This window comes from Typopeltis vanoorti, chromosome 25, assembly GCF_054136105.1.
Source record: "Typopeltis vanoorti isolate ZY-2024b chromosome 25, IOZ_Tvanoo_1.0, whole genome shotgun sequence".
Classification (NCBI taxonomy): domain Eukaryota; kingdom Metazoa; phylum Arthropoda; class Arachnida; order Uropygi; family Thelyphonidae; genus Typopeltis; species Typopeltis vanoorti.
The window spans coordinates 63,382,872-63,400,524 of NC_143573.1; the positions used below are offsets into that span (position 1 = coordinate 63,382,872).

Sequence of the window (17,653 nt, forward strand, 5' to 3'; positions counted from 1 at the left end):
TAATATTGATAATAAAATTAGGATCTTTATGATGCCAGCTCTCTCTCTCAGATACTTCCTACATAAGTGGCAACACGACTTGGCAGTCAGTACGGTCCAGGTCATCAGATGTGACATCATTATAGTGACCAGAATGCTGCTAAGCAGAAGATTAAGAACCATAATCACTACCTTGCAAAACAACAGGAACTATTATGCAGATTTTCTTTTTCTTTTAAGGAGTTATGCTTTTTTGTGCTTTTCTGTGGTATTATTTTTGAATAAACTCCACGTCCTAATGTAATATTTTTATTGCACTCTTGCTTGTAATGAATGGTTTGTTATTATCATGCCTGTTCATGCTACATTAGGATGTGAAGTTTATTTTTTTTATGATCAATGTGGCATCATGAGGAGGAGGACATGTGTGCTGGCGATTTGTGGGGGGAAGGCGAGTATTTTATGAAGTGACAGGCAGGGTAGGTGGATTTCTGAGGTGATGGCTATGTGCTTTGGAAGGCAGGATTTTCTTTCTTTTTTAAGTAGCCTATGAGTGTTTACAGGTGGAGGTGTTTTAAATCTGGGTGGGTAGTTATTTTCAAGTGGAATTGAGTGGGCACAGCGTGGTGGGGTGTCGATCTCATCTGTGACTGCACTGTTGGCAACGAACCCACAGGACAGTATTTTTTGGCTGTCTTTGAGATGAGAAGGGTGTATTGTGGGAGGTGGTAGCCATAGTGGGTGTTTCCAGGTGGGGAAATGGCATGGTTGCACCCTTGTGATGTCCCTTCCAGTAATGTGCACACAGCAGGTGGGTATTTTTTTAGGCAGGGCAAAGTGGTGGGTGGGTGCATCCTAGTCCCTAAGGGCTGCAGCATTTGTGGTATTGTTTTTTTTTTTTTTCATGTTAGCTCTCAAGGGCTGGCAGGTCCTCAAGAGCTAATCTGACCATTTAAAGTCAGTGAAATGAGCAAATCACTACCCTACAAACAAAAAATATCCAAAAACATGAAAAAACCCAACACCACTAACTTTCCAGATCTGGTGTTTTTTATTCATTAGAAATGAAACTATTTTGGACTTTTTGGATTATTATGATATAATAAATTTAGTTTAATCCTTTATCTAAGTGTAAGCAAACAAAGTTTTTTTAAGTATCTTCAGGACTGAGGCAACTCGTGGTAAAAGTGGACAAAACTCTCATCATTCCTTGTCTTAGTATCTCCCATAATGCAAAGCACATCTCTTTGCAAATATGTATTATACTATGCATTAAGGGAAGGGCCACTACCCAGACTGGTTTCGACCTTTATTGAGGTCTCGTCAGTGGGAGCCAGACCCAGAGATGGTGATACTAAGGCAGAATATGGTGGTGAAAACCACAGCGTTAGTTAAACTTTGAATTGACATCTACCTAAGCAGAAATGCTTCTGCTCACCTCGATACCCATGGTGATATACAATCAGTTGGTGTTCACTAGAATGTATAAGAAATAACAGTTAATATTTCAACATCAAGAGAAATGGCACATTACACATTTATAGAAATTTGATGTTAAGTGAAGAACTACTATCTGTGACATCCTCATCAATAACTATTAGCAGTCATCATAGCAGAAGAATATACAGAATACAATATAACTTCTTTTGAATTATTAAACCATGTACCAACTTTTGCTGACTTGCAGTAATTGCACATTCTTCCTCTATATTTCTTTCGGAATTCAAATATCAGCTTGTCTTTGTTCATCTTTAACAGTGCTTTGCATTTTTTGCATTCTGCAAACTCGGGTAATAAATTATGTGAAAATAAGAGTTGGAAAAACTTATCATTATCCCATTTGATTTCAGGATATACTAGTATAATTATTATGTTGCATCCTGTTCTATGTTTATGTATTGTGTCAGTCATTGATGTTGATGGCACTGGGGAAATTTCTTCTCTTTCTGTTACCAGTGCAGGAATTTCCCTTGATGTGAAAAAGGTATTGCTGCTATTTCTTCAATTCTTTGTTGCTCCTTTCTCTGCCATAATTGTAGTACTAATGTTAATGCTTATAAGGAAGCCAACAGAAATCTATAAATGTCATTATATATAATATATATATATATATATATATTCATATATACTGACTAGAACCGAGACTAGAATAACAATTAAATTTATTCAAAACGCAACATGTTTCATCGGATTGTCAGACTTCTTCAGGTGTGGGAACACAGAAAGCAAATAAACACTATAAGAAACATCGTATCACTATAAAAATGACTATTATAAAATTCAGTTAACTTTGAATTGTAGCCACGGTCCGTGTTGAAGTTCTATTGTTAGGCAGCTGTGTGCGTCTGATTTCACGAGTGTGCCAATATCGGATAGCAGAGCTGAAAGAGTCCGGTAGATTATAACTAAGGTTATTATTTATGTGATGAGGGTCCATAACAATTTCCTTAGACTCGACTATGCGGCGCTCCACCTCTTCACGGCATATATGAAGGTTTGAAGTTGTTGTCCAGTTTATCTCATGTTGACGGCCTTCATCATTTGTGTTTACCGAAAACAGTACATGGCTTGACAGGGCACTTGCTCTAGTTCTTTTGTAGGCAATGTCCCTCTGGTGTTCTTCCAGACGTACGAGAATGGATTTTTCAGTTTGGCCATATTATTGTTTCCCGCAGTCACACGTGATTTTGTACACTCCTGGGAATTGTAGATGGTTGTGAGCTTGTTTGTATTTGCTTAAAATCGATCTTAGTTTAGGAAGAGTAGAGAAGCAGGTTTTTATGTTGAATCTTCGTAAAATTCTTAGTTTTGTGGAGAGCGAGCTGATATATGGTAAGGAGATATAACCTTTGGGGGTTGTTTGATTTTTGGTTTAAGAGTAGCTGAGGAGATTGCCTTTTGTTCGAAAGCTTCAAAAAAGATGTTAGCTAATATAGGAGACAGGAGGCTGCCCCACTGCCAATCCCTTATTTTGTTTGTAAACTTTTTTTTCATATTGAAAGTAGCCAGAGTGAACGCAATGTGATAGCAAGGAAAACATCTTTTTTGAAATCTTGTTCTTTAAAATATCGAGAACCTCTTTAGCAACATGCACCAAGAAGCAAATACATTTGTCCTGTGCCCTCAAAAGATAACCTGACCATTTAAATTCAGTAAAGCCAATATATGTGCAATTTCCATGGTACTAAATTCACAGACTTTGAATGACGTTATCTTTTGAGGGGTACAGGCTAGTAGTGTTTGCTTCTTGGTGCATGCATTACTCATTTCATACTTTCTATTTGCATATTTATTTACCTCTAAATGCCTATCTGTACCTCCCCTTGTAAAAGAAAATGGAAGTAATAGTATGTTTTGCATTTTACATGTAGCTGAACAGCAAACTAATCTCTGTGCTAAGTGATGCTGCCTTCCATAGTATTTCATGGCCGATCAAATCCTAAAAGATGTCAAAAAACCCTTGTAGTTCTGTCATTGTGCAGAAGTAAAAGAACTGCTTATGCAAAATTTCAGGGGGAAGCATCTATCAATCTTAAATGCCAGCCAAGTGCAAAATAAATAGAATTTTAAAAAATAAATTAAAAACTTGCCAAAAAATTATATTCTTGTTTAATCCTTTAACTGTATGCAAACAAAGTTTGTGTGCAAAGTTTTACCTTCAAGATTAGTATTATCGTGATATGTAAAGAATATTCGTGACTTTGGGATCTATATTGCTACGCATTATGGGAAGGTCACTTAAGAAGTCACTTTCCATGACTTCTGCATTAATTCAAACTTGGTTATCTTCCAAGGATATTCCTTTGAATATCTTTGGGGTACTAAGGTAACTGACATGAAGTCAACAGCCTCTATATACAAGTAGTCAGTTGTGAAGATACATCATGCACATACTTTGTTTGCATAACTGAATAAAACATTACACAATCTTGGCAAATTTAATTTACTTTGTAACCAAGTGAAAAATAATTTCTACAATTCAAAAAAATAAAAATAAAATATTTTATTTGCTTTGGTTTTATAAAGAATATTTTTTAGTTTTGGTTACCAAAATAAAAAAAGGTATTCAACGTTTATTTTACATACTTTTATACATATTTATTTGGTTTGTATGTATGTTGGTTGTTATTATTATTATTATTATTATAATTGAGTAACATCTCCAAGGAGTCAACATTAAGGGGGAAAAAAATTAAAATGGATTTTTAAAACTCTCTTCACAATGTAATGTTTTTTTTTGGGGGGGGGGATATCATCAGCTAGGAGAGTAATCCTAATTAGTTGTTAGACAAAGCAAAACTTAAACTTAAGAGCAAGAAGGTGAAGATTGTAAGTCTTCTGTCATACTATGATAAAGGCAAACTGAGGAGGAGGAGGACATTGGTAGCAAATGAATCAATACATAGATTGTGCAGAAAGAATGATATAGGATTTGTGATCTATGCTTGATGGAAAGAAGGATTTATATAATGCTGATGGATTGAATCTGAGGTCCTATGCTCTGCATGAGTGAAGAGGATAAGTAAGAAAGAGGGAATGCATCTAAATGGTTTTGGCGTTAGGATCGAGAGAGAGAGAAGCTTTGTTCACTGAGCATGCTGAAGCGCAAATTCAGGAAAACTTAAGCAATTAGAGCGGAAGCAAGTGACTTTGTGTGAAGGCACCATGAGACAAGTGCATCTAGTCACTCAAGCTAAAATACTGAATAGGGTAATTAATTCAGGAAGTAAAGGTGATTGAAATCCTAAAGGGATGCTTTAATTTCTATATATCTAATGCCAGAAGTATCAGGAACAAGGAGTTTTTGGAATTAGTGTAACCTTGCTAAAAGTTACAGGCATTAGTGAGACTTCACTGACAGCAGATGATGTGCTTAAAGGGATATTTTGAAAAGGGTTTAGTATTTTCAGGGAAGACAGAAGACAGGATGGGTAATGATGATGACAGCAGATGAATTGCAACCAAAAACAACAGAAGATTGGTGAAAGGGTGACTATTCATTTGAAGCAGTCTGGTATGAGATCAAGGCCAGTAAGACAAAGTTGATTGGATTTTAACAGTATAGATGCAAACACAGATTGATAACAAAATAACTATTTATTGACTTAATTGCTAATATTTCGCTGGTATTCTATCCAGCATCTTCAGAGCACACAAAGAAAGTTTGTTACAGTAACGAAAAAACCACAATACAGTGTAACAGTGGGATTAGTTTTAGCAATTGTGGCATGCAACACAAAGTCTAAAGTCATAATTAGGTGCCATCTAAGTTGGGGGGGGGGGAAGAGAGAAAGCAAGTATTAATTTGGTTTTAGGATGACTGTCTCCTAATATTTGGTAATTTATACAGCCATACTAGTTGAGGTTTGGAGTATAGTTCAAGGCTTCTCTTGATTCCAGGAACAACTTCTCTGACTTGTAAAAGCTTTTACAAGTCCAAGTGGTTAAAATATCATTGGATATAAATTTTTGATACCAAAGAGACTCACGATCAAAAACTGAGGCTTGCAATTTCACATTTGTTGTACATAAAGATTAAAAAAAAAAAATTGTTTCTAAAACTGAAATGTGATGATCCATATAATGGTATTTTGCTAGGAAAGAAAGCAAAGGTCATTATTTAAAAATCTAAATATCTGACAAGGGTGCTTAATGGTCAAAGCTGTATAACTGAGAGGAGACCTCCACATAGCCTTTAAAGGAATGCGGAGAACCAATCAGGACTTCTGACCTAATGTCCAATCATCACCTTCTCGTGGTGCACCTTGTTGGGTATCTACCTGGATACTGAACAAACGAGGATGGGCTGGCAATTTGGTATTTAACCAATCAAATTGTATTCTTATTGGTTAAACCAAAATACAAAATGATGGTACAACATGACAAAATTTCATTCGCCCAGTTAAACAAGGCCCCGTTGTTTTCGCAGGGAACCAGGGCGAACAGGACAAAGTCAGCTACTGGAACAAATCTGAAAACACACCCCAACTCGACATCACCAGAGTTAAAGATCGGTACTATCAACATAAGAAGCCTGAATGGCAAAGAAATGGAGCTAGCTGGGAAATTAGATAAGTACCAGATCGACATAATAGGGGTGACTGAAACTAAAAAGACAAAAACTGGTGAGATCTTTCTGAACAATAAATACAAAATGGTATTTCACGCAATGACAATCAAGGAAAAAAAGGAGTAGCCATAGTATTCAACACTAAATACGAGGCTAATCTTCTTGAATGGCAGGAAGTCTCAAGTAGAGATATATGGACAAATATCAGAATGTGGAACTGGACAATGAGACTTATTTGTGTATGGTCCCACAGAAGGTTCTACTAAGGAAGAAGTGGAGAAATTTTTTGATGCTTTAGAGAAAGCAACTGACACAATGAAAAAGGAAAAGTTGGTCCTTGTTGGGGATCTAAATAGCAGAGTAGGAAATGATTGTCATTCATACAAAAATATTTTAGGCAAATTAGTAGAAAAGAGCAAAGCTAATAATAATGGCAAATGCCTGTTGGATTTCTGCTCAGGACATGGACTGGTTATTACTAACACCATGTTCCAACATAAAAATGTGCACAAATTCACATGGAGAGAAGAGGCAAGGAATAAGAAAAGTCTCATTGACTATGTTATTGTTGTTGATAATGATGTTTTCTCCCTGGTGCAGGACACAAGTGTACAGAGGATTTGAAATTGGAAGTGATCACTATTTAGTCTTTAGCAGGATAAAACTGAATTTCATATTGAAAAGAATAACGTAAGAAAGTTTTAAAGCGAATAAAAGTTGAGCAGCTCTCAGATGTGAACTAGTAGACTAAAATACAAAAAGATTATTGAAGAAAAAATGAAAGAGTTTGAGAACAGGAACCAAACCTTGGAGATTCAGTGGCAAGCCTTGAAGAAAACCCTGAGTGATTCAGCTAGAGAAGCATGTGGTGAAATTGTCTGTAAGGATAAAAAAATTAGGAGTCCATGGTGGACACAGGAAGTTAAAGAAGAAAGCATATCAAAAGTTCCTGGTAAATAAGTCAGCTTGTGCTCTTAGAGAATACAGAGACAAATGTAAGAAAGCTAAACAGTGTGTAAAACTAGCTAAACAAGTCATGGGAGGACTTTGGCAAGAATATACAAAATAAATATCAAGAAGGTGGCAAAATATTCTGGAGGTTGTTGAAGAAGCTTAGAAATGGAGGAAAGAATGCTGTAAAAGGAGTTAGAGATGATAAAGGTGACATGAAAATGGGAGAAAAAGATATCATTGAAGTATGGAGTAATTACTTTGTAAAACTGCTAAATGAAACATGCAGTGATGACAGCACAGTGATAAAAACAACTGACCAGGCATGCAGTCAGGAATACATATCTATACTTGAAGTAGAAGAAGCCATCAAAGGCTTGAAATGTGGAAAGGCAGCAGGAGTAGATGATATTCGACCAGAAATGCTAAAGTATGGTGGTATAGAAGTCTTACAGTGGTTGCACTGCTTAGTTCAGAATGCCTGGACAAAGGGAAGAATTCCCGATGATTGGAGTAGAGCTCTCATAGTACTCATATATAAAAAGGGAAATAAAACTGCATGTGAGAATTACGGAGGTATATCCCTACTAAGTGTCCCTGGTAAGATATATGCAAGTATACTTGAGAAACGGTTGAGAAGAATTGTGGAAGAAAAGCTTGGTAAAGAACAAGTTGGATTCAGGCCAAATAGAGGCTGTCAGGATCAGATCTTCACTTTATGACAAATAGTGGAGAAATCATGGGAATATAACAAAGATCTGTTGTTTAACTTCTGTCAATTTGAAAAAGGCATATGACAAGGTGCCAAGAGAGAAGCTATTCAATACGCTACAGTTATATGGTGTCAATGGGGCATTATATCAAGCAATACTTAGTCTTTATTTGAGTTGTAAATCAGCAGTTAGAATTGAAGGAAGTACAGGAAGATGGCTTAATGTTAAATCTGGTGTGAGACAAGGATGTACATTATCCCCTCTGTTATTCATTATCTATATGGATCACATTATGAAGGAAAGTGGTATTAAACATGATATCAAAATTGGAGATGTTAATGTCAGTTCTATGCTTTGTGCGGACGATGTTATACTCCTAAATAAATCCGCTACAAGTCTGCAAGATTCTCTGACTAAATTGAACAACTGTTGTAATAGATATGGTATGAAGGTCAGCAATAAAAAGACAAACACAATGAAAATAGGCACATTCATTGAAAATGTCAACTGTGTTGTGAATGGAGAACCTGTGGAACAAGTAAAACATTTCAGCTACTTAGGCATAATTTTTAGTAAAGATGGTAAATTAAATATAGAAATATACAACAGAATCAACAAAGCTGGTATGGTAGAAAGTCAATTGAATAATTTCATATGGAATAAGAGAGAAATTAGTCAAAAAACTAAATTAGCTGTATACAAGACAGTGTTCAAACCAGTTTTAACTTATGGATCTGAGAGCTGGGTCAGAAGTAAAACACTTGACCAAAGGCTAAAGACAGCAGATATGAGAGTCCTGAGAGAGATTATAGACGTGAAGAGATGGTATCAATGGCAATATCATATTAAAAACGAGGATATTAGGAAAGAACTTGACATTGTCAGAATCCAGGAATGCGTTAACAGAGCTAATCTCAGGTGGTATGGTCACTTAAACAGAATGGGCGAGGAAAGATTAGCAAACAAGTGTTCTCTGCCAGGTCTCTGGGTAGTGGCCCTTCCCTTAATGCATAACATTATATACATATCCACAAGGAGACGTGTTTTGCATTATGGGAGATACTCAGATAGGAGTGATGTTAGCTTGCTCCACCTTTGTGGGATTAACAGCGGAGGAAGTAATGGCATGATAAAAGGTAGAATGCCGATGAAGTTTTGATCCATGGAAAAAAACTAGGGAGGTCTCCCTATTTCATCCATCGCAGCCGGTTGGTAGGAAAACCACCCAGAGGAAGACCAAGATATAGGTGGATTGATACGGTACAAAGTGCCTTAGACGATAGAAATATAAGGTCTGATAATGTTGGAGTCTTGACAAATAACAGACTGATTTGGAGGAAAATTATAGATAGGAAGTTAATAATGATGTAAATTTTTCATGTAGTACTATCATATCCTGTACACCCCTTGAAGCAGGAATTTGATGATGATGATGAAATATCTGACATAATATTTTCAAAGCAAACATTAGAAAATTTGCGAAAAAAGTTGTTTCTATATTATAAGTGAAAGAACAATCAGTGCAACTCTGCCAGTGCACTGATTTGAAGAATAAAATACACGAAATTTACCATCACTAAATAGATTCATTGCAAAGGCTGATCTGTGGTCATTTCAGGATTGATTATTTCCATACATGTGAAATTGGTTTCAATTTTTGGGAAGAGACACAATAAATCATTTTAGAGGCAAAAAGGTCAAATATCTTAGGACAGTAAAGAAAATTTCAAGTAACACAATAGGGATAATAAATTTAGTTTAATCCTTTATCCAAGTGTTAACAAACAAAGTTTGTGCCTGAAAGTAACTTCAGGACTGGGGTAAGGTGGTACAAGAGCAAGCGAACACCACTCCTATCTCATATCTCCCATAATGCAAAACACCTCTCCTTGTGGATATGTATATAATGTTATGCATTAAGGAAAGGTCCACTACCCAGACTAGTTTTGACCTTTATTGAGGTCACTTCAGTGGGAGCCAGGCCCAAATGGAGATACCAGGCAGAAGCATTAGCAAGGTCATCTCTACCTATAGGAGTTGCCAAACGGTGTGCCACCTTTTTATTAAATTACTCTGTATTTAGAGAAAGATGTTGAAAGTTTATTTTTCACTTGGTTAGACTATAATAAATTTAGTTTAATCCCTTAATATAGTATAACATTATACATATCTGCAAGGAGATGTGTTTTGTATTATGGGAGATACTGAGATAGGAGTGATGTTAGCTTGCACCACCTTTGCAATGAATTGCCCGGTGTTGTACCACCTTAACCCAGCCCTGAAGATACTTTCAGGTGCAAACTTTGTTTGCTCACAGTTGGATAAAGGATTAAACTAAATTTATTATAGTCTAACCAAGTGAAAAATAAACTTTAAAGACATAAAGACAGGTGACCCAAAGATCACTCACCAACAGTTAATCCACTAATGGCTCTCTAGAATAGCTGTAACGGGATTAACAGCAGAGGAAGTAATGGCATGATAAAAGGTAGAATGCCAATGAAGTTTTGATCCATGAAAAAAACTAGGGAGGTCTGCCTATTTCATCCATCACAGCTGATTGAGAGTTAATGAATGCGGATAGTGACGAGGTGACAGAAGCAGATAAAATAGTTAGGTTGCTGAGTAACCACTTGGCAAGGGTATATCATCCAAGTGAGATTATTTCTAGAAATACACTTTTATTAATACAGACCAGTATTTTACAAATAAACATTTATTAAAACCTACCAGTTTCGCCAGCAAACTGTCTGGCTTTTTCAAGGTATTACGGAGATATGAAAGTATACTTTCATATCTCCAAGTGAAAAATCTCCAAAATCTCCAAAGATATGAAAGTATACTTTCATATCTCCGTAATACCTTGAAAAAGCCAGACAGTTTGCTGGCGAAACTGGTAGGTTTTAATAAATGTTTATTTGTAAAATACTGGTCTGTATTAATAAAAGTGTATTTCTATATAAAAACGACCAAAAATGTATACCTTGAGATTATTTCTGTAACATATGTGACAGACTGATGTGGGAACAGAGGTGGATTAATTTTAGGTTCCTAGTATATTGCAGAATCTCATTGTGAATACAGCTGTGGGATTAGATGGGACATCAGCCTGAGTTTTGTGAGAATGTGCAAGGGAAATGTCAATGCCTCTGACTAGGGTCTTGAAGTCTCAGCTCGGGTAGTTTCAAGGGAGTGGCAAGTTCCCTTGCATAAGGATGGTTCTAAGACTGCAGTAGCAAATTACCGACCAATCAGTATGTTGGGTGTAGTGGTAAAAGTGCTGGAAAAATTGGTCAAACAGAGAATTCAAGAATGGGTGGATAAGTATAGATATTGTATGAGGGGCAACATGGCTCTGGAAGGGTCGGTCATGCCTGAGTAATTTAATAAATTACTAAAAACAGATTCCGCTGGATTGTGCAAAGGCATTTGGCAGAATACCACATGGAACTCTGTTAGACGAATTAGAACAAATAGGAATAGATTTAACACCAGTTAAATAAGAGGGTATGTGTGTGTGCGCTATGAGCAATATATATATATAGAGAGAGAGAGAGAGAGATCACACACGTGTGTGTGTGTTCGCGCGCGCTAAAAACTCGATGGTGCAAATTTTAAATCTGACACTTGTTACATTATCACAATCATTTTTGGAATAACCATTTAACATAAGAAAAACATTGCCTAAGGAAAACTACCCAGTTAGTCAACATCGTCGACACAATACCATAAGTTTTAACCGAACTGACATATCATAAACCGAAACATATTAGCTTTGATCTCAATTATAGATGAAACTACGGAGTTTTACCTAACATTATTATTATTTTGAAAGATAAGCATTAGGATAAAAGCGCATACGAGAGTTAACAAAAAAAAAAAAAAGATATATATATATACTTACAGGGTGGTATATAAAAAAGTACCACAACACTGGACAATATAAAATTCAACATTTTGTTTATACAATTTGCCATACTAACAACCTGTTAAACGCCCCACCATCTTACAAAATGGTTTACTAAAATAGCAGTAAGATGGCGCTATTTCTTCAAGTAATTCTAATTTTATTATTCCATACAAAGAAAATTCGTGTTTCTGCTTTTATTATTATTATTTGACACCTCCAGGGAGTCCAAAGACTCATCGAGGGAGAGTGTGCCAACAGCATCGAACGATTGGGCCCTTCCAACTACTAACCGCGCTCAAACTTACTTAACTGAGGCATTAGTAACAGAGGTTCTGAAACTTAAACTTCGTAAACGTACGAGATTTTTTTTTTTTTTTTTTTTTTTTTGGTACGAGATTTCACATGCTTGGGTATGAAATGTCCTAATATTACACTACATAAAAGACACAATGTTGATGTATTAATAAAAGTACTGATTGAATATATCATTGATATAAAATACCCTCGCGAGAGGTTTGATATCTCGTGAGAGTCAGATTCAGAGAGCAGTGACCAAGTTGGTGATAGGTTTGTAGAATGTTCGAATGTTCCTATGAGGATAGATTGAGGGTGTGTGGGTTGCAGATAAGATGGAGATTTAGATAGAGATGGAGATGCATATTCAACTAACAGATGGAGAAAAGGGGATATGATGGAAACTTAGAAGTTACTAATAGCAATAATATAAGATTAGCACAGAAGAAAATTTTCAATACATGGAGAATTGGGGGACAGGGGGGAAAGGGTCACACTTTGAAACTGTTTAAGAGTGCAGTTAGTGTGGGTATACGGACTAGGTGTTTTTCTTGGAAAGTAGTGAATGAATGAAATGGATTGCCAGAAATAGGTGTGTGCCCAACCGTGAATATGCTTAAGGAGATGTATGATAGGTGTTGTGTTAATGGATAGTGTGCTCTCCACCGATGAGTGTTTTGACTCTATGGCGTGACCAATTTCCTGAAGCATAGGGTTAAAAAAGAAAGATAGCTGTTCATTGGGAAACGGAAGATGTTAGAAAATTCATTAAGTATCATTACTTCACTTACAGTCCGCGCGGTTAGCCTAGTGGCTATGCGCTTTGCAACCATATGCCTGGGGAAGGAGTGTCCTAGGTTCGATTCCCGTCGACGACGCGAGGAGCATAAGGATCATTCTCAGCCATAGCCATGTTAGACGGTCTTGGGCGTGGACAGCAGGGTTTTTCCACCAGTTTATCTTGGGGTTTTCATCCCGCAAGCCGGTCCAATGAACACACACGGATTACAGACAGGAATACTGACCCAGCCATAGGTCTGATTCGTCAGCTATGCCGGTTCCGGAGCCCGGATAAAATTTGAGGGGACTGAGATGGTGCCGTACCTCCCCGTAAAGAGGCTCACGGCCGTGTATCATCACATGATTATTATTAGTATTATTATTATTACTTCACTTATAAATTAAACTTGCAAATCTCCACTTACTTATGGCTTATGTTTCTCCTATGAGAAACACAAGGTGAAGCCGTTTAAGCACTAACTTTTGGAAACCGAGGGTCAATAAATCTCCACTGTTAGATAATTACAGATAGTTGGACCTAGACTATCACAAATTTTAAGCTGCATCCGGAACAATGACATACAAGTGACTGTGCACTAATCCTGGATTGAAGAATAGAGAAAAACATTGGTCATCCTTTGACCATATTAAAAAAAAATACTCCGAAGTTAGCAATGAAGTTCATTCTTATATTTAACGGTATTACATCATCAGAATGTTTCAGTTCATATACAGAGAACTAGTTGTGGAGTAAATTGGACGTCAGGAAAGTAGCATCACTAGATTCGAATGTCTCTCAGGACTTTTTTTCCTTTTCAAAACTGTACCAACGAATAACCTTAATTTTGCGATTAGTAATGATCAAAACATCGACTGAAGGTACTTTCAAGCCTTTTTGAGAGTCTCAACACTGATCACGAGATAATACTTCGCTATATTCCATTGCACATTCCATCTATAATACATAATATACTGTCAGCAATACACCATCCTATGCGGGTTTTTATTTTTATCATCATCATCATCATCATCATCAAATTCCTGCCATGTACCCTCAAGGGGTGTACAGGATATGACAGTACTACATGAAAAAATTACATCATTACTAACTTCCTATCTACAATTTTCCTCCAAATCAGTCTGTTACTTGTCAAGACTCCAATATTATCATTATCAGATCTTATATTTCTATCGTCTAAGGCACTTTGTACCGTATCAATCCACCTATATCTTGGTCTTCCTCTGGGTCGTTTTCCTGCCAACCTGGCAGAGAACACTTGTTTTGCTAATCTTTCCTCTCCCATTCTATTTAAGTGACCATACCATCTGAGATTAGCTCTGCTAACGCATTCCTGGATGCTGACAATGTCAAGTTCTTTCCTAATATCCTCATTTTTAATATGATATTGCCATTGATGCCATCTGTTCACGCCTCTAATCTTTCTCAGGACTCTCATATCTGCGGTCTCTAGTCTTTGGTCAAGTGTTTTACTTCTGACCCAGCTCTCAGATCCATAAGTTAAAATTGGTTTGAACACAGTCTTGTATACAGCTAATTTAGTGTTCCGACTAATTTCTTTCTTATTCCATATGAATTTATTCAATTGACTTCCCACGATACCAGCTTTGCTGATTCTGTTGTCTATTTCTATATTTAGTTTACCATCTTCAGTAAAAATTGTGCCTAAGTAGCTGAAATGTTTTACTTGTTCCACAGGTTCTCCATTCACAACACAGTTGACATTTTCAATGATTCTGCCTATTTTCATTGTCTTTGTCTTTTTATTGCTGACCTTCATACCATATCTATTACAACAGCTATTCAATTTAGTCAGAGAATCTTGCAGACTTGTAGCGGATTTATTTAGAAGTATAACATCATCCGCATAAAGCAAAGTTCTGACATTAACATCTCCAATTTTGATATCAGGTTTAATACCACATTCCTTCATAATGTGATCCATATAGATAATGAATAACAGAGGGGATAATGTACATCCTTGTCTCACACCAGATTTAACATTAAACCATCTTCCTGTACTTCCTTCAATTCTAACTGCTGACTCACAACTCAAATAAAGACTAAGTATTGCTTGATATAATGCCCCATTGACACCATATAACTGCAGCGTATTGAATAGCTTCTCTCTTGGCACCTTGTCATATGCCTTTTCCAAATCGACAAAACTTAAATACAGATCTTTGTTATATTCCCATGCTTTCTCGACTATTTGTCGTAAAGTGAAGATCTGATCCTGACAGCCTCCATTTGGCCTGAATCCAGCTTGTTCTTCACCAAGCTTTTCTTCCACAATTCTTCTCAACCGTTTCTCAAGTATACTTGCATAGATCTTGCCAGGAACACTCAGTAGGAAAATACCTCTGTAATTCTCACATTCAGTTTTATTTCCCTTTTTATATATGGGTACTATGAGAGCTCTACTCCAATCATCGGGAATTCATCCCTCTGTCCAGGCTTTCTGAACTATGCAGTGCAGCCACTGTAAGACTCTTATACCACCATACTTCAGCATTTCTGGTCGAATATCATTTACTCCTGCTGCCTTTCCACATTTCAAGCCTTTGACGGCTTTTTCTACTTCAAGTATGGATATGTATTCCTGACTGCATGCCTGGTCAGTGTTTTTTATCACTGTGCTGTCATCACTGCTTGTTTCATTTAGCAGTTTTTCAAAGTAATTACTCCATACTTCAAGGATATCTTTTTCTCCTGTTTTCATTTCACCTTTATCATCTCTAATTCCTTTTACAGCACTCTTTCCTCCATTCCTAATCTTCTTCAACAACCTCCAGAATATTTTACCACCTTCTTGATATTTATTTTCTATATTCTTGCCAAAGTCCTCCCATGACTTTTGTTTAGCTAGTTTTACACACTGTTTAGCTTTCTTACATTTGTCTCTGTATTCTGTAAGAGTAAGAGCTGACTTATTTGCCAGGAACTTTTGATATGCTTTCTTCTTTTCCTTCACTGCCTCTTTAACTTCCTGTGTCCACCAGGGAGTTCTGATTTTTTTATCTTTGCACACAACCTCACCACATGCCTCTCTGGCAGAATCAATCAATGTTTCCTTCAGAGTTTGCCACTGAATCTCCAAGGTTTGATTCCTGTTCTCAAACTTTTATTTAGTTTTATTTTATTTTTATTTTTATTATTTATTTATTTATTGTTATTATTGGGGTTTTTCTGCCAATTTTGCGAGTTTTCTGGACAGCTTTTGTTTTTTGTTTTGTTTTTTGGGGATAACTTCAGTTTCAAAAAAATTCTGCTACACCCGTTTGAGACTGTTAAGTCACCATCGCTTCCTTTCATCATGACTAGTTCCTTTTCATTTTCTAATGGACAAAAGCATGCGTCGTCCTTTCAACAGTGAAGAAGTTACATTTGCCAAGGTAATGTGATTGGGAAACACAGACTCTACCTCGTGGTCGCCTATGGTCGATGCAGATAATATACATGGCTCATGAAAAAAAAAATCTCGTGAATAAAAATTATTTGTAGGCTTTGCCGGCCTGGTTAGCCGAATAGTTGCATACCTGCTCTCCAGCCAAAAGGCTGCGAGTTGGAATCCCGCCATAGGCATGAATGTTTGTGATTGTCTGTGAAAATACTAGTAATGGTGAGCAGTAGATGGCTTTGATTTAAATGATGCGGTTCGCTGTAGTTGGTGGACTGAGTGCTGGAGACAGAGAGTTGTAGAGTAGGGAGAGCACCTATTCTATATACCTATAGTTTCAGATGATAATTATATTATATATATATATATATATATATATATATATATATATATACATATATAGTTATAATTGGTGCATGCAATATAAAAATTGCATGGAACCCAAATGCAAGAGAGAAATATAAAATAAAATTTCGCTAAATTCAGGGGCGCGCTAGTAGTGTCCGGCGCCTGTGTGCAAAACTTTAGTTGATGCCCCTATCCCCTCCAATAAAAAAATCACTTTAAGAACACGTTTTTTTAAAAGTACAGTATTTCCTCCTCTTTGGCGCCTTTACTATCCTGGCGCCTGTTTGCGTCGCACACAATGCACATATGGCCCGCTCGCCATTGCTAAATTCTAATATTTAGTTGTACATGTGTAATTCAGTTGTAAATATAGGGTAATTTCGAATTTCCAACTTCTAGTGAGCGGAAAATCATTACAAGAGGACATCAACAAACTAGCTGAAGAATGCAACATCGATCCTAAAAATATCGTCAGGTGCAATCGTTTCGGGCCTATAAATAAAAGTATGGACGGAACGAACTTTCCTAGTAAAAGTGACTTGCGACACGCCGACAAGCACATCATAAATAATAACAGCGATCAACAACAAGTTCAAAGACACCTGTCGCCAATCGTGCATACTTACACAACTAGACTTATCATTTTTACAAAGGAAACAAAGACACCAGCTTCGAAGATAACTCGAAAAAAAACGTCAAAATGGTGACAACAGTTGGACCATCGATTACAGACAAGATAAACTAGTGTAAAAACTAAGCCATGCCACTAGCAGCCACCACTGAGACCAGCATGCAGGCACCGCATAGGAAATGTGCAAGACCCATGCTGTCCAACATATGATGCACAAAACCTTACACATCTCTACACATCCCTACACAAAACTCTACACTTCACCAACATCCATGGCCTAAACGCCAACCTGCATAGTGTCCACTACCACCTTCAGTCTACCAAACCCCACCTACTTTTCCTGGAAGAAACTCAAATCTCACCTCCCCCAGCAGCACTTATCTCAACCTACCAAACTACTCACTCTTTAACAACTTTCGTCCTAATGGTGGTGTCTGCACATACATCCGTTCTGACATACCTTGCCAGAGAGAGCACTCAACTTAGAATCACCCGACTTTGACTTTCTTTGGTTGAAAATATCCCTTCCCCACTCAATCCAATTCATCTGCTGTCTCT

At 36.8% G+C, this 17,653-nt stretch overlaps 1 protein-coding gene across 2 annotated transcripts in view; it reads right to left on the reverse strand.

The window, feature by feature from the left end:
• The window catches only part of crim (QVR superfamily protein crim), a 65,766-nt gene extending 54,053 nt beyond the window's left edge, over window positions 1-11,713 (reverse strand). For both annotated transcript variants that reach the window (XM_090414609.1, XM_090414608.1), the window contains exon 1: window positions 11,618-11,713. In XM_090414609.1, the coding sequence (XP_090270735.1) occupies window positions 11,618-11,690 (73 nt within the window). In that variant the 5' untranslated portion in view covers window positions 11,691-11,713. The remainder of the gene's footprint in view (window positions 1-11,617) is intronic.
• Between the last annotated feature and the right edge of the window lie 5,940 nt (window positions 11,714-17,653).